This window comes from Gloeophyllum trabeum, assembly GCF_000344685.1.
Source record: "Gloeophyllum trabeum ATCC 11539 unplaced genomic scaffold GLOTRscaffold_00002, whole genome shotgun sequence".
Taxonomy (NCBI): Eukaryota; Fungi; Basidiomycota; class Agaricomycetes; order Gloeophyllales; family Gloeophyllaceae; genus Gloeophyllum; species Gloeophyllum trabeum.
In genome coordinates, this window is record NW_006920411.1 from 2,436,801 (window position 1) to 2,461,528 (window position 24,728).

Sequence of the window (24,728 nt, forward strand, 5' to 3'; positions counted from 1 at the left end):
AATTCACATGTGAATGCAAGCCATACATCGGCCCCGGGTAATGTGGTTGGCAGTGCCGACGTACGGCTTGCATTCACTTGTGCATTATGGCCATATGGACCACCACTCTGACGAGGATGCCCTGACAACAAATGGTTGGATGTCCACGCCAAGTCCCATAAAGTGGTCTACCACTGATATCCGATCAGTCCAGGTGGAATGTCCCACGGTTTCCTGTCAGGTCCCTTGCAAAAGTGGCAATTGCCGGCATGCTGGAGAGGCTGCCATCCACACTATTACAGTAACAGTAACATCGAGATCCCCCCAATGATCTTCACTGGTAACTAACATACCGAATTGCAATCATTGCAAAGATCTGGCTAGGATGAGTGGTACCGAAGTGACCAATATTAATCTCACAGCTTACCTCTGCCAGTGCGCTCCAGTACGGCGTCATGGGCCCGTATTCAACTGTGGGAGCAGGCATGATTAGATGGGAGATTCTGAGGAAAAGGTTATTGTGAGAAGCATGCTCAGCCATATGGTCTCACAACCACTACAAATTAGCCACTCCAAAATTGCTGGGTGTATTCTTTGACCATTCTTTGTCATCCTGAGAGGGTTGCTTTCAAAACATTTCTGGTCGAGATTACCCGCAACTGACCTGTGTGCCTAGTATTGGAGGAAGCCAAGCAGGTGGGTATGATTTCCGCTCCGAGTTGGTACATCTAAGATGGCACCGATGTGATGCATGAGTGCAGTTTCAAGGTACTTGGCAAACTGGGTCATCAAGTTGCTATGAGTGCCTATGTTGGAAAAATCAGAAAAGCCTGATATTGCTATACAATTCCAGATAATGCACTGATAAGTCAGTCAGGTTCGAGGAGAGTTATCGGGTTCAGAAATGATCGAAAAGTGCATATAAACCTCCATCAGGCTGATCAGGCCTGACGGGGGTTACAAGCCATTATAAGGCATGATAAGCCCAGATAAGGCCATGGGTCCCAGAAATAAGAAAAGGAGGAGCCACTCACGCCACCCGATGGTCATCGACACCACTATCTAATATAGGTACTTCAGCTTTGATTCGAACGAGCAGCCTTCAGTTGAATGATGATATATAAAGACTAATGATATAACTACTACACTACACGACAATAGCTATGGAGGTCTCAAAGTGGCTTATATACATCATGCATACTGCCTTACTGGGTGACTCGTAATGACTACAGCTGGACTCGGATACCGTCGCTCGCACTCACGTCCTCTGATGTACGGCTCCTGTAGATTTCGCCATAACTTTAGACTTAGGCTATAATGCTACCATAGTCAACATGCCACCTTTAAGACACTCAATCCGTGTAAAGGCTATGACCGTATTTCAAGACGTTTCTGACATACAGGATCTACTACAGCACCACCAGAAGCCCCTACCTAATCTAAGCCTGACAACACCTGATAAGGGCTTATCGGCCTTGAAACATAACATTATAATGCCTGATCAGTCTGTCAGGTTCTGTCAGGGCTTATCAGTCTTCTCCAGAATTTCTGACATAGATGTGCATGTGCCTGTGTTCATTCTGGGAGGGATTTCGATTGGCTCAAGTGGTGAATCGTGGTGCGCTACCTTTCCAGGCTTGGCTGCCCGAGCAAAGAATTCTGAAAGTTCTCTATTGTTTCACCGATTGCTGAATTATCCAGACATACTTCATTTACCTGTAAGCATGATTTGCCTGTGGTATATCAGCATATATTGTCTCATTATACATGTAGTCAATCAACATACTGTACCATTTTGATCTATTCGGCAGGTGGTGTGACATGTGACTCATCTGACTGATTTGTCATTTCGGAATCTTACTATATATGGTGTGAAGTGGTGCCGCAGGCCAGCTTCTCATACCATATACAGTAAGTTCCGCGATCCCAGAGTCCCTGTGACCAGTGACAAATGCCAGATTTCATTTTTTGGCAGGTACCCCTGTGATGTGTGACTGCCGAATAGATCGAAATCATACAGGATTGGATTTCTTGTTGATCAGGACACAGCATTAGCAGAGAAGAGCAGCTGCTGAGTGCAGAAAATCCCAAACTTCTCTATAATTTTGCTGATTGCTGTTAGAATGTTTCAAGTTGCAATGCCATGCACTGTGCGAATGTTGTGTTGCGCGCACCACCCTGGACATTTGCACAGGCAAGTGCAGCTGCACAGCTCTGTACCCAGTACTGACAACTATTACAGGCAGATTAAAGTATCCAACCACACAGCCTTACTCAGTACTTTTGCAGTGCATGGCTGCATAATCTTGCCTTAGTACACTACAAGTCTATGGAGTGGCTGTCCGTTATGGGGCAGGGGAGGGAGTATGAGATCGATTGAAGTAAACTCTACAGTACAATGAGTCTGGGGTCCCCATCTATGTTGCATGTTCCCCACTTTATGTGGAATATTCATGAGTTGCTTTGATGGTGGGTTTGCACCTTGATGAGCCTGAGTCTGACAAACCCCTACAAAAGGGACGACAGGTATTGTTGATGTGCATGTTTCATTATTTAACACAGATTACACAATTACACAACCACCCCCCAGGCAGACTGGGGTGAATGGGTCCATCTGCTGATAGGCAGAGGTCCATCATGGACTCCATGGACTTCTCAGGTATCTGAGGAGCTAGTAGTTGTATATAGAATCCAAGAATCTTGCCACCTGATCATTGTGACAAGTTGTGGCACTATTGTGGCCATAATTGTTACCCAAACAGTATCTGACCTTTGCTCTGGATGGTTGTTTTTACCCAAAAATTGGTATCCAAGTTGATCCCACCAGCAGGTCCTTTACCAAAACTGTATCAGACCTGGCACCCATTTGAGGGTGATTTTTACCGAAACCAATATCAGTCCACTATGGGTATTTTCAGGGGGCCTCCCCCAGGCTATCACATTTTGCATCTCCTCTGAGATGAGCTTGAAATAGAACATTTCGCTTCAGACAAAACAATTTTAAAAGTGTTTATGATTTTTCGTCAGAAGCAAATCATTTTTTGAGGTCAAACCTGATGAGGAGACACAGAAACACCATCATTTCTCAGCATTCCACCATGCATTGCACGCGAGGGATTTGCGGGGGCATGTGATGTGTCACATCCTGTCACAAGTAAGCCCTTTTGCATGATGCCTATCCTTATATTTGACAGTAGTTTGGTCTTTGCTTAGTAATAAGTTTACGTAATATTAGATAATCACATTTGATTGGCTGACCTGTCTCAATCTGCCTCATCTGGAGAACACACTTCACCCCGATGTCCTGGCTGAGGGTGGCAGCACTGTGCGCCGCCACCCGAGAGTCAGGACAAGGGGCACAGAGTTGGGAGGGCTTTGACCTCCAAGATAAAGATAGATTAAAATTCTGAATACTATTTACACCTCCCAGAAGTGGCTATGGGTGCCACAGCTAGTCTTAAATCAATTCTGGGGGGGTTGATGATTTGTAAGCAAACAACCCGAGGTTGTTACTTTCAGTGGGATTAGAATTATCCATAATTGCCTTTGCAATTATAAGCCTGACCAGGTTGATGTGTATCCTATCATCCAAGCCATTAAGTCATATGGACTAGCACCTTGTTTAGTATGTATGTGAAGCATTCTACAACAGGAATAGCCAGGCACAACTCAGCTGCAAGGTGCACATTGTTACTGTTATAACAGGCAAAAAAGGAAAGGCCCAGACAGGCTTGTACTCAGAGAGGGCTGAGTCCTGAAAAATTGCCTAAGCCACGTTGAAGTGAAGGTAGTACACGGAACGCCCTAGTAAAAGGCGAGGGCGTTGTCTGTTTGCACTACCCTCCGTGGCCAATGTTCTATGTATTTGGCAGGAGTGAGTGTAAAGAAAGATGTAATATGTTTGGATGGCGGGTTCCAAGTCGCGTGCCGGACAAGCTGGCTGTATGCGCTCAATCCTGCTTCCCGTCTACGACGTTCACCATGGGCTCCTCGCCGGAGAATGGCCTGAAAGCGGTCGCGTCGACTGCGATACATGGTCTGTTTACGTCTGGAAAGCTGTCGGTACCCATAAGTTCTTTCGACCTTCTCAGCCGTGTCATCACTTTCGGTGTGCCTCCAAGTGTGCGTCCCCCCGCTCGCGCGTTCAGACTGACAGACCTTCCACGGTTCGAGAACATATTGAAGGACCTCGCGCGGGAATGGGACTACGGAGCGATATCCTTGTCGGATGACGCTGGCGTGCTCGCTGTCCTCAGTGTGAAAGTAGGAGCCCAGAGCGGAGACAGCTCAGTACTCGCTGGTCGCAAGAGGAAACGGACGGTGGACGAAGATGCTGACTCTGCTGCTGGTGATACCCCGGAAGAGTCTGAGCCGGTTCCGGTTGCAAAACGGACTGGGTCTACTCTCGAGAACTTAAGTAAGGAGATGAAAGAAGTCTATATGATGTTGCAGAAGAGCACGGCCAAAGGGCGTCTACTGGCTGAGCAGGTGCGTGCGGTAGAACCCTTTCAAAAGACAAAGGCATAATATGTGCATACCATCCCCAGTTTCAGTCCGTCAATGGCGCCTTCGAACCAATATGTCCTCATATTACCAAGAACGACTGCGCCAAGTCAAGGCAGGCTAACCCGTCCGAAACGCCATCCTCCTCGACCCTCCCTACGATATGTGACCGCGTACACTTCCGCCCTCTCCTTCGCCCTCACACCGATCCGTCCTTAGGTCACTGTTCCTACCTTAATACATGTTACTCGGAGCCTACATACGCGCAGTCCCCGTCTATACCACCGCTTCCATCTGCGCAGCACGCTTCCAGACCTCCAGGGTATACAGCGGTGTCGCTACCCTCCGGTCTGGGTGCAGGTGGCAGGGGCAAGGAGAAAGCGCCGTGCCGGTACTTGCATTACGAGATCGACTGGGATGAGGGCGACGGCGCCCCAGACACTGGTAAACAGGTCACGGTAACAAAGAAGCCTCATAAGCTAGGTATCGGTTTAGGACCTCTCGGCAAAGAGGTAGAACAAGTGCGTTGGCTGTCCGGCCAAACATGCCTGTGACTAACTTAGATCATTCTCCTTTACCCAGTTACCCCCTCAGTGGATTAATTGTGATTTACGAAGATTTGATTACTCCGTTCTTGGTAAATTCCACGTCATATACGCTGATCCTCCTTGGGACATCCACATGAGCGTGCGTTCTTGCTTGAGGCTGCTAGCTGGAGTCGTCACTCATCTGCTGCTTACATATCAGCTGCCTTACGGTACTATGACCGACGATGAGATGCGTTCCATGCCCATACCCGCTTTGCAAGACGAAGGACTGCTCTTTCTCTGGGTCACCGGACGCGCAATGGAAGTCGGACGAGAATGCATGCGAGTGTGGGGATATACACGCATAGACGAGGTTGTCTGGGTAAAGATCAATCAGGTAACACCAGCTTCGCCTTCTCTTTCACACATCGATTAACAAACTCGCCAGCTTCAGCGCGTCATTCGCACGGGACGTACGGGGCACTGGCTGAATCACACCAAGGAGCATATGCTCGTGGGTGTGAAGACCGTGACCGACGAGGACGGCAACCTTAAGTTCCCGTCGTGGGCGAACCGTGGACTCGACACAGATGTCATCGTATCCGAGGTACGCGAGACGAGTCGGAAGCCGGATGAAGTCTACGGTATCATCGAGCGGATGTGTCCTGGCGGAAGGAAGATCGAGATTTTCGGCCGGAAACACAATACTAGGCCTGGGTGAGTGGACCCGCTGCAAAGGGAAGAGGAAAACTGGTGACTGACAACATCTCGTAAGGTGGTTGACCTTAGGTAACCAATTGGGAGCGGACCAAATACACGAGGAGGATCTCGCTGCTAGGATCAAGGCGAGGTAGGTAGTCGCAGAAGCTGTACTGGGACTGGCAGTAATTTTGCTCAAATGTAGATACCCCGAGCGCTCTATACCTTTGCCTCCCGGTCCTGGCGAACAGCCTGCAGGCAATCCACGAGGATTTCCGACCCGCCATCAGCCCACCCAACGAGGGCCGCCTTACTCTCGAATGCCTATGTAAGCTCAGTGGTGTGCAGACAGCCCTATAAAAGCAGTCTCCCCCGGTGAATGTCAGGCACGAAGAACGTAGTGTATCTGATTATCTTGCTTTCAATATGCTTTTCGCTATGCTGGACTGTGGTAGACACCCTATACGTCGATTGTTGGATAATTTATACTGTATCGGTAGTCTGTATATCATTACATTGCTTGGCCCTAGATGTCACAGGGGCACCGCCGTTCATCTGTGTAAAATACATTGGTCCTCAACGACTTCATGCCTGGACGAGATCGACCTTCTTTCCAGAACACCCTTGCACTGCAGAAGTGCTAGTACGATCTTGTGAGTTATCAGACTTCCAGAAAGCCAATGCCCGTAGAATATCCTTAGCGGAACGTGGAGTGAGTCTGGGTAAATCATAGTAACCCGGTTTACTGACTTGTTGTGTCCCGAAAATTAGAATAATGCCCGAGCCCACTGTGTTCATCATTAAGTATCGATTCAGAGTAGTACTTGGTTGGACGCTCACGGGTAGCCATGGCCAAGTGCGGGACGGGACTGGTGTCCATTTGAGCAGAGAATATCTCAAGTCTACACATGCCACATTGTTAACGAGGCCTTGAGGAGATACAGTTGTAACTTACACAATGCCCACCGTGGAGTGGAACCCAAATGCGATAATGCGAAATAGTCGACCTACATCAGCCCAGCTTCTCTCGAACCCTGCGACCTTCCTCTGACGCATCATTACCATGATGAGTCGCACTGACGTGCATATATCAGTCGCCTATTTATTTGGGTTTGAGATACCGATTACCTAGCAAAACGACCGTGGCGGCCAGGATAATGGAAGAGATGGCTGTTTGGAAAGCCCCCCTTAGAATTCGATTCCCCAATCGTGAGTTAAGATATGCGAAGGATCCGGAACACGTACAATGGTACAGAATTCACAGCGCAGAAGAAGTAGTGTTGTCTCCGAGAGACCAGCTCTGGATACGATGCGCCGACGCCGACGGATGCTACCAGGCAAATCAGCCAAACGCAATAGGGCACCACCAGCATCTGGCCAAGACCGTTATGGAGATGTTATATTGTCGAGGTTCATGTGATGCACTGACCAGCCATATAGGAACGCGCCATTGCTCTGGGGTAGTTCCTTTCCCGGCCAGTAGTTCGGAACCGTTCAAAGAGTAGAATACCTGCGATGTGAAAGTAGTTCAGATATGCGCCCCCCGCCGGTCTGCATCACGAGTTCGCTCACAGTATAAATAACAAAGAAGCCAGACATCGCCGTCCTATATCAGTAACGTTCAACAATATGGACTGACACATCGGGGAATGTGACTTTACAGAGCTGGCATGCCATACAGCAGCGATCCCTGTGCCAAGCACAATCCATAGGGGGGTTCAGGACCGATCTGATACCCCGTCCATAAGCTGGATCAATTACGCCTTAGCGACCACGAGCGACCAGAGACCTCTGGGCACCTACAGTAGGCTCGACGCAAGCCCGTCAACCATCCATGTCACGCACATATTAACAAAAGTTGGGTGACGGTAGACCTTCCTGGACAGGAGGATAATCCCTATCAAGAGGGGCAAGCCAAAATGCGACGGCCAGACATTGAGTACTAGCCATGCAGTGGTCAACGATTGGTTGCCGTGGATGGTTTCGCTGGGAGCTTCAGAGAGGGAAATCAGTCAGGCCCAGGAAGAACGATATGTTGGGGTGACTCACCTGTGGTGGGCGCTGAGCTCATGTTTGTCTCGACAAGTCGGAGGCAGACTAGGAGTCAAGAAGCCTGCACACGAGATCTAATGTGACTTCCAGAGCCCGATAATATACAAAGAATGAACCAGACCAGCTGGTTATAGGGAATACCAGTAACAGGATCCTGCAAGGTACGATGGAGAGATATCGAAGTACGGTACAGGGTGCCGATGACGGTAACTGCGATTGCGCAGCAAGTAGTACACATAATCGCCATACTTCTGAGATACGATCAGCCTGTCAGAGCATGAGAAAGATCAGCATAAGATAGTCTAAAGACATACTTGACAATTCCACCAGCGGGTGTCTTGATGCGCCCGCCCAAAGAATTGTGCAAGCCTCCTCTGGATCGACTATGCTGCTATGCACATTGTATGCACCAAAGCGCGAAATGTGGCCGCACCATCAACGTGAATAGAGAACTGGCAGCCAATAACCCTCATAGGGGATACCATAAATCACTGTGAATGTTTGCGGCGGAAACTAAGGCCGATAGTCCTTCTCATTGTCCCCAGATCAACATTGATCATCAATCACCACGACCTGTATCTGGGCGCGTCTGTTGGTCGCTCTCGTATAGGGCCTGTACACAACTCAGTTGCTTCAGTGCCATACCCTAGGTGCCATCATGATGTGGCAAAAATGTGGCATCAGCACTGCATCGGGTCTGAGCCCTGAGCGCTTGATCGCGGTCGCGGAGTGCCATCCAAAGTCACCAAACGCACCGGTGCCACTGCGGCGTTCGCGACATATATAAGCAGGCTTGCTCGGATATCTATTCGATTCCGAGGTATGCACAATAATTGTGTATCGATTGACGCGCCCAGATTTCTGACAGAAGGTAGCCCTGAGACGACGTCTACGGTCTGACAGCAAAGTTGGATTATCTTGCGCACCAGCAACGATCATCTGCCAGTGACACATATGAGCCACCAGATGCGATGATTTCCATGGAGATTAGAGCGTTAGTTTATTGGGCGAACCACGGAACTGCTCACTGAAGATACAGACAGGACTCGGTTGAGTATCTATTCAGTTTGGTGTATGCGCAGACGTAGAGTTGAGGAGTCTCGTCGGCAAACTACAGGTGATATCAGGATTGTGGGTCGCTTGCTAGGATCTAGTACCAAAACCCGGTAAATGCTCGGGGACGAGTAAAGAGCCGCTTCACCGTGGCTCGCGCCTTGGTTTAGAAGGATGCAATCAGTACAAACCAAACCTACGACTGACGAATTACCAGTTAATGTGTTCAAGGGTAGCAAAGGCTGCATTCCACAATGATTTATCCAACCGGGGCGGGGGGCCTGTAGCTCAGTCGGACTGGTTGATAGCTTCACGGCTGATCCAGGATGGCTTTCCCAGAACCCTCGACCGTTCCGGCTGTACAAGAGACGCATGGTTATTCAACAGGATACAGCGGAGGCCTAATATCTGAACTGCCCTCTGTCGTGCAAAGTCACGTTACTTTTGCATCTGGTGCATACATATGTGAAGTGAAAGAGTCAAGAAACTCAAGTAGACCATGGATGTACAATAGATCTAACCTTCGTACACTGAGGTACCGTGTCGGCGACCTTGCAGCACATTACTGTTGAATGACTTTCCTCCCCGACTCTCATTTCCTCCGTTTATCTGTCTCCACGACATACATCTCATTCGACATGCGAGGTGCCCAAGTCAACAAATCCCGCCCGCGAACCTCGTCCTCGAGGGCTGGCACACCGTCTTGATCCTTCAAGTCAATGCCTATACCATCCGCCCAGACGCGCCCATCCGGCACACCCTCCTCCGCCAACTCATGGAGGTCGGCTAGCCTCACGGCTTCGACCAGCTTTGCGAGGTCTTGCATTTCCTCGGTCAAGATCGCGTGCTCGGCCGATCCCTCTTCAGGCGGAAGCAGTGCTGATAGCTCGTGTAGGTGCTTGAGTTTCGCGGGGGATATGGAGGGTTTAGGGTAGGAAGAGAGGAGATCATTCACAGACCAAGTTGGCTGAACCGGGATAGCGCATTCATCGGTCTCGACCAGTCCCTTTACCGGACGCGTCGAGTAGTGCATTCCGGATAATTTACATCCTGCGATCCGAGCAGTGGGAGACGCTGCACGTATTAGAGGCAGCGTCACAAAGCGAGCTAACATAGCGGCAAGCTGAGAGTGGCGGCTGCAGCTGCCCACCGGTACCTAGCCTATAGCTATCATAATACGATCGAGTCCTACAACTCGTCGGAGTTCGAAACTGTGTCGTAGAGCTCAATATCCTCTACTGCGCAAGTTGTAAGTGCCTGTCCAGCTGAGCTTGGTATAGCTGCTAAGCTGTCTCGTTTACCTCCTCGAAGTCCAGTATGGCAGGCGCTCCCATCGGAAATGTCGCGAAGGCCCTCCAGGACCTCATTGGGAAGACACCTTCGGTCCTGTCTACTCGGCCCGGAAACCTCTATCAAGTCCTTTCCAGAGCCCCGGACGGAGGTGTTGGCAGGAAGGTTCATCAGCAGCGGTGGTCTATGAAGGGGATCCAGGGCTCTTATTGGGAGGTTACAAAGACGCAGTTCAAGGATGAAGGACGGCACGGGAAGGCATGGGGCGTGTTCTACTGGAAAGGTGCATCTGCTCATCTACTTAGGCCTCTCAACACCCTAGCTCAACTAACGTTCTCTGATTATTGTCAGGGAGACAAATAACACCAGCGCCTACGCGAATCACAGGAGCTCTGAAGTATTCCTGGAAGGAGGGCATGTCACATCCCAACCTTGCGCCTGCTCAACCGAAACCGAAGCCAATCCAGTCTTTACCTGAGGCTGCTCCCTATTAGAGTGACATGGCATTGGCTTCCCATCCATTTCTTGCGCAATGGGTTACTGGCGCGACGGCCATCCACCGGCATGAAAAGGCCCCAGAGGTACTATAGTTCCGCTCTCGATTCGAGGATAGTGAGGGCGAAGGTCAGCTCACAAACCTTATGCCGGGTGCTAGCGTAGACTCTTGCCAGGTGTGGAGAATACACCTTGTACTATATTCAGCTCGTAATGTTGTCCCATAATGCTCTCCGATTTCTTTTCCTCCCGCACGAACAAGACTTTCCGACATAACACGTGGGAAGCACTGGAAATCCCATGCCAGAACCGCTAATACACCGATCAAATGCACTCTCCGGCCGCTGGCCAGCACACTCACCCCGCTGCCTGCCAGACTCTATCGTATCATACAGCTACTCTATTATCTCTTAGGACCTCCGTTACGCGCCTCGGTTGACCATGACTTCCCGAGACCTCATCGACGCGCAGTTCGACCGGGCAGTGGAGATAGTGCAGAGTCTTCCCAAGAATGGGCCAATTCAGACAGGGTACGAAGAGAAGTTGACTATGTATAGGTGAATAACCATCTTTCATTATGCATGTTCGGGTCGTGATTGAGCACGTTCGCCGCGTCGTATAGCCTGTACAAGCAAGGTGCTTGACATGCCACGAAACTGGAGTGCGGGGGCAAGTGCTGATTATATCGGGCAACCTTTCAGCGACCGTTGGGAATGTCAAGTCACCACGCCCAGGCATATTTGACATGCTAGGAAGGGCAAAATGGTCAGCCCATCTTGCCCAGGGAGCTCTCACGCGCCGCTCAAGGTCATATTCTTCAGGGATGCGTGGGCAAAGCACAAGGATCTCGACCAGTACGAGGCGAAGTGGTTGTATGTCGATGCACTCCTGAAGGTACATAATGCATGCTCATCCTGGGTATCTTTCGCTCACGGAAGGGGTTAGGTGTTGCGCCGATACTCTGACAAGACCATCGCTCGGGACTACGTAAGAGAACTCGAGTCGTACGGCGGGGACCCATCCAACCTCGTAATGAGCCGTACGCCTCATCCAGCCTCCCCCACCTTGTCCTTTGCTAACATTGTTATCCTGCAGGTTCCATGACAAAGACCGCAAGGACCACCTCCTCGGGATCGAGCGCATCCGACGATCAGCCCTCGCCAACTCACTACCCTCCCCAGCTCCAACGCAGCGGCCTCTCCCTCTCCATCCCTGGAAGTGCGCGTGAGGAAACCACCTCCGAAGAAGATACTGATGATGAAGTGCACGACCGAGTGCCCGCCACGCTGAACGCATCCTCCGTGTACAACCGCCCGCAATCCTCACTCTCCTCCCACCGCTACCGCACGCCCATGGCCGGCTCGCTCGCAATGTCACCGCCGCCCATGCAAGCCCCTGGCCCCTCAATGACTATACCCGTGACTCAGCCTCATCCAGGGTTCGAGTCGGTGTCCGCATTCGAGGGCACACTGTCCCCCGCCCGCAGCCGTCCCCCGTCCACGCACCCTCCCGCTATGGCCTCTTACCAGAGTCCTTACGCACAGTCCCCGCCCAACATATATCCCTCAGCCGCAATATATTGCGCCCCGTCCGCACACCAGTTCCCGCCAGCAAGGCAGTACAGCTCCGGTCCAGTCCCAGGCCCGGTTCAAAGACAGTCATTAGAACGCACTGTCGAGAACGTCCAAGCGCACCTAGCTGCCTTGACCGAGCGCTTAGAGACACTCGAAGCCCTCACAGGGCACCCACGACACTCCAGCCAGTCGTTAGCGTCGCGGGTGGCGGGGTCAGGCCGCGGCAGCCCCGACGACGGGCACGACGAGTATGATGCGTGGAGTTTCAACTTCAATCTGGAGGACATGGGCATGTGGTCGCTCGTCCTTCGCCCATTGGCACGAGTGGCTTCTCGCCTCCGACAATTGGCCAGTTTCCTCGCGCACAGCGAGGGTCACTCGCCGACATTGATGGTCATCCGCCGGCTATTCTTGGACATTTCGTTCGTGTTGACCGTGCTTGCGCTGGCTAGATTAGTGTGGAGAAAGACCGGGGTCAGGAGAAGGGAGGTGACTGCGGCACTCATCGCGCTGTGGCATGCAGTGGTAGGTAGACCGGGACCGCGAGCGATGGTTGATAGAGGGGTTTGATAGTGTCTCGCTTCTTTATTGATCACAGTTGCATGCCAGGAACCTGCAGCGCTGGATATTCACGTTTACATACATGTCGCTTTCTAGTTGGACATGACAGCATTTCCGCTATAAGCATTAAGGTAGCAACATATAGTACACCAACATGTTCAGTTTCTACGCTACAGCGTCCCATCATATACACCAAGTAGCAGAGGGCATAAAGCATTAACAAACACAGATCAGCTCAGTCCGATACTTATCCCTTGAACGGGTTACATCCCCCGCAAACTGCGCTCCTCACTCCAAAGCTTGCAGCGCTCCCAAGGACCAAGCCGGCCACCAAACAGAAGCTTGCGACGGTAGCTGCGACATCCACGTCCTCTTTCCGCCCTCGCAGCCGCCGGTTGTGTTCCAGCGAAGCAGCGGACATCATGCCCATACTGCAGACGTACCCGTTTGATAGCCCAAACAGCAGCAGCAACAAGAAAAAGACCATGTCAGAGTTGATGACGGGCGTAGATGATAGCATCGACACAGAGTCCGCAGGTGAGTCTCGTTGGACGTTGCACATGAGGAAGAGGGGAATGAATATGGTGCGGGCGAAGGACATGGCCGCGAGGCGACGGGCAGACCATATAAGAAGAGACGGTGTAGAGCATAGATATCGTCCTATGAAGTCACCGATGTTGAATATGAGGAAATGCAGGGCCGAAAACATAAGCGGGTGAGTAGCAGGATTAGTCGGCTGGATCGATACAGTAAGAGGTGGAAATTCAGCCTGAATTGAAGAGTTAGCATGTGTAAGTCTGGTGGCGGATGAGACCAACATACAAGCGTGACGATGAAAACATATGCTACAGAAGTTTCATAAACAAGATTTGCTTTCGCTATTCTCAGAATATTCGCTTTCACATCCGAGTGTCGAGTAGGGCCAGAAGATACGAGCCCGTGGGTTTCGGTAGGGTTTACGCGGTCCGCGGAATGTATCACGCCTTTCCTGGGACTGTCAGAGGATATCACCACAGCCTTATAGGAAGGCAGGCGCGTCATCCAGATGTATGCTCCCGCACTGGCGAGCAGGAATAGAAACGACAAGCCGAAGAACACGAACGCCGACTTGGCCTCCGCTTTACCGTCGGAGGGTGGATCTCGAGGAGCGAGAAGCCTCCTGAGAACAATTGATGTACCGGAATCAGAGCCGCGCACGGAGGCAGCTGCACTCAACACTTGTACCAGACTGACGGCCACCCCCACAGCTGCCTGGCCAGAAAATAAGGCTTGCATGGCTGCAGGACCGAACTGGGATGCGACTGCAATGACTGATGTCTGTAGGTAGGATCCTGCGGCGGCTTGAGATATGCCATTCACGATGACGAATGCAAAGAAGACGCCTGCGGGACCGTGCGTAAAGGTGCTGAGCGTGAGGAGGAGCGAGAGGATGGCGAGAGCAGTCATTGCCGTCAATACCCGTCTAGCAGGCAAAGCCTAGATGACGGAGTATATGTTTATGTTCCCCAGGATGATACTCTGCACATACCTCCTTCGACGTCGCCGTGGCATGGGCCAAGAAACCAAAGTTGGCAAGGGTGAACGTAATGGAGAGATATGAGCTGAAAGTGCTGGCAAGAGACGTTCCCGAGAGACGAGATATGAAATACGGGGTTGCAGTGATCATCGCTGTAGGACAGCTCAGCTAAGGCGCTCCGGCACGAGAGCTGGGTAACCGCTACTCACCATTCCATGGTAACAATACCGCACTTCCCAGAATGAAGTGTATCCACCGTATCCTAGAGTCTAGGTATGCGGCCACGACCGGCTCATCCAGCTCGTCATCCTCTTCCGCCCCACTCAAGTCACCATTAGACTCTGATATGGAGAGGCGCCGAGGGGCAGGATTGGCGGCTACAGGGGCCTGAGGTATCGGGTGATACAACGCATCTGACGACGAAGCAGAAAGGGAACGTTGTCGGCGTCCGTGGCCAGGCATATTATGTATCGCGAAGACCCTGCATTGGCTTGCTTACCCAGGACTGCCAGACGGGTTCCCACAATCGGTATCGCTGACATTACTGCCAGAATGGGAAGGAGGCCTTCCATTTCTGGCGATCTTAGCCGAGACGACAAAGCCAGTGAGAGAAGAGGTATTGATGATCATAGGAGAGAGAAAGTAATCAAGAGCGGATACTACGAGACTAGTACACCTTCTGTATCGCCTATTTCTTTTTCCTGATATTCAGAACTTTCGCCATCCGCTCAAGGCCGATGTCCAGATAATCTCGCCTCATGCAGAACGTGAATCGGAACCATCCAGGGATGGGATACCCGTAGCCCGTTGCTGCAGATGCGAGACGTCAGCCGCAGCCAGAAAATGATCAACATATCAACACTGACCAGGGGCCACATATACGCCGTTTTGCACAAATGAATAGAACAGATCTGTCTCCTGTTCTACACCGGTCTGTAGTTTCTCACCCGAGTCGGTAACCTCCCGTAGGTAGCCGCGCAGGTCCACTGAGCCGAAAAGGATATGTCAATGTAGTAGAACAAATGTGCTTCAGAGACACGCACTAAATATGAAGTGTGCAGCTTCCGGTTGTAGGAGAGGTATGCCATACTTGCTGAAAAATATTTGACAGTGTTTCAAGGTGTCGCCCAGCTTCTTCTGGTTAGTTGTGATAAAGTACTCGAGCATCTGATCATCGTTCAACAGCCCAGACCAGAGTGCATCCTGCGGTATGAATAGGTGAGAAATGAAGTAAGTGGCCATGAACGCGCGCGCGAGACCTACTGCAGGTGAAGACACCTTCATGAGCAGCGAAATACCCAGCAATGTCTTTCGCAGCTCCGGGTTGTGTTGCGTAACCATGACCCCTACGAAACTCAGTGTAAGACATATCGAACGGGAGTGTAAACTCTCCTTACCCAGTCTAAGCCCATTCGCACAAAAATCCTTGCTCATCCCATACAGCACATGCACCCTACTCGGCTCACACCTCGTCTCCTTCTCAATATCTACATTTAGCATGCTCACGAAACTCCTCTTCGTCCCCTCCCTCTCCTTCTCGGCGTTCTCGAACTGACTCAGCGCGTATATCTCATCGCTCAGCAGGTGCAAGTCCCATTTCTGCGCGAACTCACAGTACGCGAGGAGCGTCTCCCGCGGGTAGTTGAAGCCTAGCGGGTTATTGGGGTTACACAGGATCACAGCGCGTGGCCGAATGGGTGGGTCCGAGTTCAGTAGGGTCTCCATCGTGGCGTCGAAAGCTTTGAGAGTCTGAGTGGAGGACGGATCTTGCGTGCCAACGTCAACGCCGATCAAGCGACAACCTGCGCGGCCAGAAATATCGTTTATGAAGCCACCTGACGAACCGAGCGCTGAGCGGAGATAATTTGTCACTCAGCAGCATACACACTGTAGAATGGCCGAGCCACTAAGATAGCTTCGCCCTCGTCACACAGTACATGCGTGAGCTGGTCTAGACTAAGTTCGAATCAGAGAGGTGGAAAGCCAGGTAGGAAAGATAATGGCCAACTCACATCGCGCTCTGACCTGCCCCGCAGATGATGTGTTCGTGCAGCATCTTTTTGACCGGCTTGAAATATCGATCAAAGAGACGAATTACGGCGTCAAAGAGCCTCTTCGACCCGGCGCATGAGTCACCTGTGGCAGTAAGGGGCCAAAGGGTCAGCTTGGCCTGCAACGTTTATTGGCATGGTGGCTCACCATAGGTGAAGTCCAGATCTTGCAAGTTTAAGTGAGAGTTGAAATACTATTGTGGAATTAGAGTTCTCCCATTCCACTCCTTGAGGTGCGCCTTACCTCCTTCAACTCAACTTGCATAAGGGTCTAAGCCATGAACAAGTAGAGCGACTTGCTCAGGATGATTTCAAGCAATAATGCTGTTGACGCACATTCTCGGCTACACCGAAGTTCACCAGCCCATTTACATTCTGGGGGGAATACTATAGCATTCGGGTAAGTCATGGACACGATCATTTGGTCGAGACTCGAACCTGTTTGTTGAGCAAGTCCTCGAACTTCTCTATGAAGGTGGCAGCATCTTTCGATCCCTGGGCACGCTTGGACAACTTGGGTTTCCTCGTAGGCTCCTGGAAGTCTTTCGAGTCTGTGATGGTTTCCAAGGCTGGCATGGGCACTTCAGCACTTGAGGTCATCTCTGATTTTCCTGTGCTACCTGCGTGTGTCAGGAGCGTTGTGAACTTTCGGCTCGATGATTTCGAGGTTATATGGATGACTCGAGGATGACTCCATCCCGAAGGTATTTTGAGCTATGGACCCTGCTAGATCTTATTATCACCGTGTTATCATTCGGTCCGCCAGGCGGCCAAGGAAGCGGAAGTGGTCGTGTTCGGAAATGATTGCTTGTTGTTGGCGTTCCCAGGGACGGACTCTTGCACGTCACAAGGCTGAAGCAAATGCAGAGCACTAAGGTCGAGGTCAAAGAGACTTACTGAGTATCGGGTCATTGGACATATGATAGCAAGGCATGTCACGCCGTCTTCACCCATAAGACGACACCCAGCTGGGATGAAATCCCAACAAAGACCCGATAGAAGTACAGAGTATGTCATACACATGAAGAGTCAGACGCATTCATGGTGGTCCCTGCAATGCCGCCCGGGGTGCACTAGGTAAACGAGGTGCCATCTCCTTCGCCTGGGCGACCTGCCTACGCTTACGATGTTCCGCTAGCCGCATTGCAAAGATGTCACGGTGCAAGGTGTAGCGTGGGTGAGTGGGAGTAGCAGGAGGTTTTGGAGAGGAAGCCCCAGAAGAGGTCGGCGACTTGGGCTTGGAAGGGGGAGGAGATGCTTTCTTGTCCTGCTGACCGTCCTCGTCCCCCTCCTTGTCCTTATCCTTGTCAGCGTCTTTCTCCTTTGCCTTTTCCTTCTCCTTGGCCTTCTCCTGCTTCATCTTTTGGCGTTCCTCCCACTCAGCTTTCACCTTCGCAATCTCCTCGGGACTCAGGCCCATCTTCTTAGCACCACCGGCGTCTACCCCATCACTGGCCTCCCCCATGGGGGAAGCAAACCCGGGATCTTTCAGATGACCATCACAGACGTAGATAAAGTCAGTGGTATTCTGGGTGGCGAGGACGGTGGTAGTCGGCTTGTAGCAGACCCAGCAGGCCCTCGACGTGCCTGCCGTCTAGACTTGCGGAGCCGTTGTAATGCAGAGGCTTGGACATATGACTGTGAATACGACTCACTCTCTTGTAGTAGAGGTTCGTGAAGGACATCGTGATCAACAATAAGCCGCGAGTGACGCAGGTGAGAGACCGGTGCCAGGCTGAGTAATGCTCGATAATAGCCTGCGCTCCTCCCAGCGTTAGTCAGAGGCTATCGATGGTCAGATGAAGCCAATAGCAGTGTCACGGGAGAAAGAAACTCGGAATGACGGTGGAAGCAGGCGAGAAAGTGACCACGTTCTATCTCTGAACCGGTGCGCCGTATCGGAGCAGGCAGTGAGAACGAAAGACGATATAATCCACCCAGCGGCCTCCTGACTCTGCAACTATTTCTGTCCCGCAACCACCATGACCGACACCGTTGGAAAGACTATCAAGTGCAAAGCCGCCGTCTGCTGGGGCGCCGGCGAGCCCTTGAAGATCGAGGAAGTCGAGGTTGCGCCGCCCCAGGCTCATGAGGTCAGGATTCGCATCCTATATACCGGTAAGGGCGATTACGCTTCTCATCCATTTGGATGCTGAGTACCCTCCCAGGCATCTGCCACACCGATGAGTACACTCGCAGTGGCAAGGACCCAGAGGCACGCGATAACCGCTTAGATCTTCCCTATCTAATACCGGACTTAACAGGGGCTCTTCCCGTGCATCCTCGGACACGAGGGCGGAGGCATCGTCAGTGAGATCCATCTTTGAGGATGCATCAGTAAACTTATCCTTTGCCTCAGGTCGAGTCTGTTGGTGAAGGTGTAACGGACGTCAAGCCTGTACGTAACCTATCATATTCGTACAATCCATGATCTCATAATGCGGACCACTATTAGGGAGATCATGTCGTACCCCTCTATACTGCTGGTGGGGAAATGGCTCGCGCCTGCATCTACCGCACGAACTGATTGAATCACAGAATGCCGTGAATGTAAATTCTGCAAGAGCGGCAAGACCAACCTCTGCGGCAAAGGTTGGTGCTGCCGCGCACACAACCTGCTCTGAAAACTAACAGGCTCTTCGTCTAGTCCGTGCTACCCAGGGTGCCGGCCTGATGCCCGACAAGACCGTTCGCTTCAAGTGTAATGGCAAGGACATCTACCACTTTGTATGTCGAATGCGTTTTTTGTGGCGCAAGGAGACTGACGTTGATATCCTTTCAGATGGGTACCTCCACGTTCTCCCAATACACGGTGGTAGCGGACGTCTCTGTAGTCGCGGTCGACCCCAAGGCACCCCTCGACAAAGTCTGTCTGCTTGGTTGCGGCATCACCACCGCATGGGGTGCCGTAGTGAAGCAACCCGGTATCAGTACGTTGTCTCTCCGCTCGGTGCTTATCTTCTCCTAATGTACCTCACTCCACAGAGGGCTCCAGCGTCGCCGTCTTCGGGTGCGGTTGCATTGGCCTCGGCGTCGTCGACACCTCCCGCCTCGTCGGCGCCGCGCGCATCATCGCCGTCGACACCAACCCGAACAAGGAGGCCTGGGCGCGCAAGTTCGGTGCGACGGACTTTGTCAACCCCGCGAAGCTGCCCGAGGGCAAGCGCATCCAGGACTACCTGATAGAGATCACCGACGGTGGGCTTGACTACACGTTCGACTGCACTGGCAACGTGCACGTCATGCGCGCGGCCCTCGAGGCGTGCCACAAGGGATGGGGTGTCTCTACCATCATCGGTGTCGCAGCTGCTGGTCAGGAGATCTCTACCCGGCCGTGAGTAGGAGTAAAGACTCCTCAGCATATCTGTCGACTAACGTGGACTACGCAGATTCCAATTGGTCACCGGTCGTACCTGGCGTGGCTCTGCCTTCGGTGGTGTCAAGGGCAGGACTGAGCTCCCCAATCTCGTCGCTGACTACACGAACGGCAAGATCAAGATCGACGAGTACATCACGCACAGGAGGAAGTTCTCTGAGATCAATGAGGGCTTCCACGATATGCATGTACGTCTCTTCTGTCTCTCCTTGCCTATGAGTCAGTGCTGACCTGCTGTATAGTCCGGCGAGTGCATCCGTTGCGTCGTAGACATGAATGAACTATGAGTATGATCGCGGAGCGAGATGGAAAGAGCCAGAAGCTTGCAGTAACTGTAAAAGAAATGTAGCCATGTTACCAGCACCAGCATGTACGATATCTTCGACAATAACACTTCGTCCACGCATCACGACAGATGAGGGATGGAGTGTATTAGCAGGATGTATTATCGAGATAGGCCAGGCTCCATAAGCAGAGAGCGTGCGCTCTCTACGGTTGAGGAGAGCGTGTCGGCACACCTTCCGGTATGATCTGGTTGTCCGCCACCGCAAGGCTCAACTCCTTGAGCCGTCTCTCCTCCCTCGCCGCCTTCTTCGCCTTCCTCGCCTGCTTCCTGATCAACCGGGCCTGCGCCCCGCGGTTGACCCACCTGCGCTGCTTCTCCGCCTTCTGCATCTCCTGCATCTTCTCTCTCCACTTGAACACGGCCCACGCGCGCGCTTCCTTCGACGTCTTGTGCTTGCGCATCTTCTCCGGCGCCATCTCCGCCGCGATGTAGTCGTGCAGGAGCTGGCGCCTGTACGCCTGCAGTTCCTGCCAGCGCTTTTGCTTCTTCGCCCGCGAGTGGATAGGCGAGAGCTCCTGCTCGACGTGCACCTCCATGGCTGCGGTCTTGTCGAACGGCGCTCCGGGGTTTAACACGGAGTTGAGATACTTCCTCTCCTGCTTCCCTTGCAAGTGTTGCCGCGGCACGGGGTCTAGTAACCTCGTAGTAATGGGCGAAGGTTCGTACGTGAGTTCCGCGACGACCTCCGCCTTTGTGTCGTAGTCAGTCGGTGGTGCCTTTTCCTCGGGCTCCTTCTCTGGCCAAGGTATTTGGACTCTGTCACTCAAGTCTGCCGCGATCTCCTTAGACCAGTGCGGAAGACGCGGTGTCGTGTTCACCGCGAAACGCTTCCATTCCCAGCAGTGTTTTACGACGTTCCACGTCGGTTTGCTGGTGCCCAGCCGCGTAGCAAAGACACTGCACAAGAGAACGTTAGACGCGCATCTTATTCGTTTGAATGTAAAGCAGTTCTAGTACTGACGGGAGGATTCGAGTTTCTGTCGACCCGTCCACTGGCGGGAACTCGTGCTTCCCGATGAATAGTTGGCATTTAGAGTAATGTACGTTGATTGACCGCGGTGGTTGCTGCGAGGACTCTCCCTCCTATAGCCGGTAGTAAATAAAGTCAGTAACAGAGTAACAGAGCACCGGGGTACGCACATTCCTGATGCCCTTCAGGTAGACCCTGTTACTGAACCGGTTTATACTAAGGACCTCCCGTATAGTACTCTCTCTATCTCCCAGAACGCGGACCTGGTCCCCCGGCACGATATTCCACCACTTGATACGGTCCTTCTGCTTGACGACCTTGGGCGAAGGGTCAGCAAACGTAGCCTTCTTCAGCCACCACCGCGGAATGGAGTCGAGATGTCGAAGGTCCCGTAGGACGGGAGACTGAGTTGCCGCACGGACTACTTGACTCCTACGTAAGGAGGTAACCCTAGACGACATGGCAGTCGGCGACCCGAGATATCAAGCGGAGGACGTCTAGTTCTGGCCTGCCAGCGACAGAATGGAGGAGACTCACTGGCAAGCAAGGAACCTAACCAAGAAATTCTGCTTACATAAAGAAAACATGGACAAGTCAACATCGTGACATTACGGTGGCAGAAGATACAAGTACAACCCTCAGACAACTTTACAAGACGAAGGCGAGTAGATACAACCGGACCTTCCACTCGTAGCGTATATATATGGCACATAATAAGTTCGCAATAAATTCACGGTCATCTGGAAGGCCCGGCGGGTGCGCTCCATGGTGTAGATGAACTAGGTTCCTCAGCTTCGAGAGCCTGAGCGCGCACTCAGCACTTGCTACGAAGTAAGAGAAGAACCGGTAATTACCTCTAGAAGGCTCGGCAGAACACTGTCAACCTCCTGCGGGGGAATCCCACCACAACCTATCGAGATCAGTCTTCGATACTCCGCCATCTTCCCCTCCGTTCCCGCCTCCTCTTGATGTTTCGCAAACTCTTCGAAAAGCTCTCTCCGCCTCTTCCTGTGTCGCTCCAGGTCTTCTCTTAGTACCTCACAGGCACGATGTAACGCATTTGGGTCGGCCGGTATGTCCGAATGTAGCGCGACGAGATCGCTGATATCCTCTGGCTGCGTGGGCGCTTTCCGCTTGCCTTTCCTCTCGCCCTTCTCTGGACTTGCTTCGGGGCCGTTCATGGGCTCGTCTGGATGGAACGAAAAGTTCTGTGAGGGAATATGCAGCTGTCCGCCAGCCGCATCCCTAATGGCCTTCTCGCGATCCTCCTCGTCCTTCACCCACTTCTCCCATCCGAGCCGGTACCGCTTCCCCATCTTCGATATCAGCTCCTGTTCAAGTTCCTGCAAGCCCTCTTTCGAGTAGTTGAGGGTGTTGGCCTGCCCTTTGAGATGCGACACTGCTCGTTGACTCTCCAGGATCTCCTGCTGCATACTGGTGAGCAAAGCACTGGCTTGGTTCATATCCCGCTCCTTCTCCTGGAGCTCCTGATCGAACGACTGAGCCAGGCTATCAAGCATCGTGGTAACCTCGTTGATGCACCGAGTACTCGCCCGCTGTGCAGCAACAGAATAGTGCAACGGTGCCCTGTCGCCGTTGGCAGGTGCGAACGCATAGCCAGGGCCTGCTGTTGCGGGGGGATACGCCGCTGCAGCATTTCTAAAAGACATGCTCAGACTCTTGGAAGGCAATCCCGGAGACCTTCGGAACCGCTCGTCCTCCACGATATAGTCTTCTGCACTTTTCCCGTCCTTGTTTCGAATTTTGGGATTAGCGCCGTGGTCTATGAGAAGCTTAACAAGCCGCTTGCTCCTGCACCTCGCCGCCAAGGTCAACGCGGTTTCCCCATCTTCGTCCTGAAAATTTAGGATGTCTACGAGCTCCGAGGGGTATTCGGCTAAGCGCTCGAGGATAGTCTCCATGTAGTACCTGGCGGCGTGCGTTTTGCCTTTAGACATGGCGACGTCGACAATGTGGTGAAACACAGTCCGGTTAGCATTGTCAATGTGCAGAGTGCACGGATGCAGCAACTCGCACAACTCCTTGAATTTGCGCACGTCGTAGTTGTTCGCGAACATGACAGAGCGCATGAGGGCCGTCTGGCCGGAGTTGTTCACCCTATACAAGTCGGCGCCAGCAGTAAGGAGCAATTTGACTATGCGAAGGCGGCCCATGGCGGCGGCCCAGTGCAGAGGAGTATGGGAGTCGTCGTCAATCACCACATTAGGATCAAAGTCCGGTGGAGGTTCGATAAGGCATTTCGGGATCTGGTTCGTGTCAGAGATGAAGTACTCCAGTATCTGTTCGGCATAGCGCGAGCTATTTGATGTCTGGCCGTCAACGTCCATATCATCGTCGGGTGGCTCGACAGAGCGCCGCCGTTTTCGCGGTCGGCCGTTCTTGCGGTAGCCATCCTCCCCGATGTCTGACAGGGCATCGGACGGTCCTGGACTGCCTATAGGCGACGGCGTCCGTGAACTAGACGACCCTTCGGACGGCGAGGGTGTCAATGTGCCGTCCTCGGATCCACGGACGGACAGACTGTCATCATCGGATTCGTCGTCTGGGATGTCAGCAGCGGTCCGTCGTGATGAGCGAGTCGCGACGCCAGGACCGTCTGCTGCTGCCTTCTTCGGGGGTCTGGTGCCTGGCGCCGCCACGAGATGTTTCGGCGCTAGCGGGGGACTCTCAGCGGCGGGCGTGAAGTCAATAATTGGCTTCAGCACTTGCTCGCACCCATATTGCCGGCACAGTTCCAATCCCCTCTCCAGAGGGATCCAGGTACCTATATGTAGCGGTTCGACGAGAACAGAGCAGGAACATATTAGCCCAACGTACCCTGGTATTTCCCATAACCTCCCTGTACTTTCTCGTGCTCCCCCTTCTGCACTTCCCTCTCCAGAATACGTGTCCGTTGCGGCTTGTCGAATCCGACCACCTTGAGAATCTGCGTCGCGTTTAACCACGAGTCTGATCGCCGCCGCATGACAGCCACACCCTTGCACATCCTACGCGTGAGGGTCGTTAGAGTGCGCGTCAATTCGCGTCGATAGGGACGTACATTTCATACACCGGGATACCACTGTAAGTGGCCTGCGGTAAGGGCGTGAATCTCCGGCATCATCGCTCGACGGGAGTGCTATCGTACCTTGAATATTGTATTCTCGCCAGCCATTGTGAATGAAGAGAGGCTTCCAGCCCGTCCGTGGCGTCTCCTCTGTCTGCGTTCTGCTTGTGTAGCGCAAAGTGTAGAGAAGAGAAGGCTGCCTGGTTGTCGCGCTCGTTAGCAGTGAGACTCGCGATGGAGGCTTTGACGCGTCCAACAAGTGCAAACAACGACGCGTTCCCGCCGCCCGACGCGACATCGGAACTCGGCTCCGTCCGGATTTAGTCATCCGCTCCGTCCTCGTGGCTCCGCGTGTCCCTGTGGCTGATCATGAAGCTAAAGCATTGAGGTGGACAAATGCTTTGGTACATATTCCCCTCTCGTTTCCCTGCATCAAACAACCATGGCACTACGAATACAAGGATAAGGTGATTCGGAGACGGTGGGATCACTCATAAATAAATCTTCAATTGCGCTGAAACCGCATCCGACTCACCACAGATATGCCAGGGAGGCGTCTATGTACCCGCTAACATGGCCCATTACAGCAAGCATCGCTATTATCATCGGAAGAAGGGCTCGTCATAGTTAGGCACTCTATGTAGGACCTAGCACGCAAATAAGCTAATC

General features: G+C 52.4%; 10 protein-coding genes across 10 annotated transcripts; 4 read left to right on the forward strand and 6 right to left on the reverse strand.

The window, feature by feature from the left end:
* The first annotated feature begins 3,961 nt into the window (after positions 1–3,961).
* On the forward strand, positions 3,962–6,231 carry GLOTRDRAFT_71184 (MT-A70-domain-containing protein). The gene is made up of 7 exons (XM_007864354.1): positions 3,962–4,467; positions 4,527–5,003; positions 5,065–5,169; positions 5,230–5,406; positions 5,458–5,726; positions 5,785–5,859; positions 5,914–6,231. Exons 1-7 carry the CDS (start codon positions 4,405–4,407, stop codon positions 6,038–6,040), a joined length of 1,293 nt encoding a protein of 430 aa, XP_007862545.1. The 5' UTR covers positions 3,962–4,404; the 3' UTR covers positions 6,041–6,231.
* A 2,873-nt stretch (positions 6,232–9,104) lies between these two features.
* Positions 9,105–9,930, reverse strand: GLOTRDRAFT_136436 (uncharacterized protein; the record flags this gene model as incomplete). Its single annotated transcript, XM_007864355.1, has 3 exons — positions 9,105–9,170; positions 9,231–9,263; positions 9,335–9,930. The coding sequence occupies one exon, from the start codon at positions 9,925–9,927 to the stop codon at positions 9,406–9,408; it is 522 nt and encodes a 173-aa protein (XP_007862546.1). The 3' UTR covers positions 9,105–9,170; positions 9,231–9,263; positions 9,335–9,405.
* A 200-nt stretch (positions 9,931–10,130) lies between these two features.
* GLOTRDRAFT_71188 (uncharacterized protein) lies at positions 10,131–10,882 on the forward strand (the record flags this gene model as incomplete). Its single annotated transcript, XM_007864356.1, has 2 exons — positions 10,131–10,386; positions 10,455–10,882. 2 exons carry the CDS (start codon positions 10,131–10,133, stop codon positions 10,595–10,597), a joined length of 399 nt encoding a protein of 132 aa, XP_007862547.1. The 3' UTR covers positions 10,598–10,882.
* A 157-nt stretch (positions 10,883–11,039) lies between these two features.
* GLOTRDRAFT_55755 (ACBP-domain-containing protein) lies at positions 11,040–12,742 on the forward strand (the record flags this gene model as incomplete). Its single annotated transcript, XM_007863716.2, has 7 exons — positions 11,040–11,155; positions 11,221–11,234; positions 11,300–11,363; positions 11,420–11,492; positions 11,544–11,637; positions 11,694–12,607; positions 12,662–12,742. The coding sequence occupies 7 exons, from the start codon at positions 11,040–11,042 to the stop codon at positions 12,740–12,742; spliced, it is 1,356 nt and encodes a 451-aa protein (XP_007861907.1).
* A 238-nt stretch (positions 12,743–12,980) lies between these two features.
* On the reverse strand, positions 12,981–14,179 carry GLOTRDRAFT_103604 (delayed-early response protein/equilibrative nucleoside transporter; the record flags this gene model as incomplete). Its single annotated transcript, XM_007864357.1, has 3 exons — positions 12,981–13,502; positions 13,556–13,872; positions 13,912–14,179. 3 exons carry the CDS (start codon positions 14,177–14,179, stop codon positions 12,981–12,983), a joined length of 1,107 nt encoding a protein of 368 aa, XP_007862548.1.
* Positions 14,180–14,937: 758 nt separating this feature from the next.
* Positions 14,938–16,900, reverse strand: GLOTRDRAFT_136439 (PLP-dependent transferase; the record flags this gene model as incomplete). The annotated part of the gene is made up of 11 exons (XM_007864358.1): positions 14,938–15,059; positions 15,116–15,235; positions 15,293–15,452; positions 15,513–15,595; positions 15,647–16,084; positions 16,138–16,205; positions 16,262–16,385; positions 16,449–16,494; positions 16,545–16,571; positions 16,637–16,687; positions 16,739–16,900. 11 exons carry the CDS (start codon positions 16,898–16,900, stop codon positions 14,938–14,940), a joined length of 1,401 nt encoding a protein of 466 aa, XP_007862549.1.
* Positions 16,901–17,363: 463 nt separating this feature from the next.
* On the reverse strand, positions 17,364–17,985 carry GLOTRDRAFT_23732 (DUF1742-domain-containing protein; the record flags this gene model as incomplete). Its single annotated transcript, XM_007863447.1, has 2 exons — positions 17,364–17,894; positions 17,956–17,985. Coding segments are annotated over 2 exons (561 nt in total), but the record flags the coding sequence as incomplete, so codon positions are not given.
* A 297-nt stretch (positions 17,986–18,282) lies between these two features.
* GLOTRDRAFT_103606 (uncharacterized protein) lies at positions 18,283–19,963 on the forward strand (the record flags this gene model as incomplete). The annotated part of the gene is made up of 11 exons (XM_007864575.1): positions 18,283–18,418; positions 18,469–18,515; positions 18,565–18,606; positions 18,660–18,698; positions 18,756–18,786; positions 18,839–18,892; positions 18,948–19,027; positions 19,083–19,230; positions 19,286–19,634; positions 19,690–19,864; positions 19,919–19,963. The coding sequence occupies 11 exons, from the start codon at positions 18,283–18,285 to the stop codon at positions 19,961–19,963; spliced, it is 1,146 nt and encodes a 381-aa protein (XP_007862766.1).
* Positions 19,964–20,165: 202 nt separating this feature from the next.
* On the reverse strand, positions 20,166–21,453 carry GLOTRDRAFT_125909 (uncharacterized protein; the record flags this gene model as incomplete). The annotated part of the gene is made up of 3 exons (XM_007864359.1): positions 20,166–20,919; positions 20,984–21,105; positions 21,163–21,453. 3 exons carry the CDS (start codon positions 21,451–21,453, stop codon positions 20,166–20,168), a joined length of 1,167 nt encoding a protein of 388 aa, XP_007862550.1.
* A 142-nt stretch (positions 21,454–21,595) lies between these two features.
* GLOTRDRAFT_136442 (apses-domain-containing protein) lies at positions 21,596–24,301 on the reverse strand. The gene is made up of 5 exons (XM_007864360.1): positions 24,141–24,301; positions 24,054–24,085; positions 23,831–24,000; positions 21,847–23,777; positions 21,596–21,794 (listed from the first exon to the last, which is right to left on the reverse strand). Exons 1-5 carry the CDS (start codon positions 24,165–24,167, stop codon positions 21,729–21,731), a joined length of 2,226 nt encoding a protein of 741 aa, XP_007862551.1. The 5' UTR covers positions 24,168–24,301; the 3' UTR covers positions 21,596–21,728.
* Between the last annotated feature and the right edge of the window lie 427 nt (positions 24,302–24,728).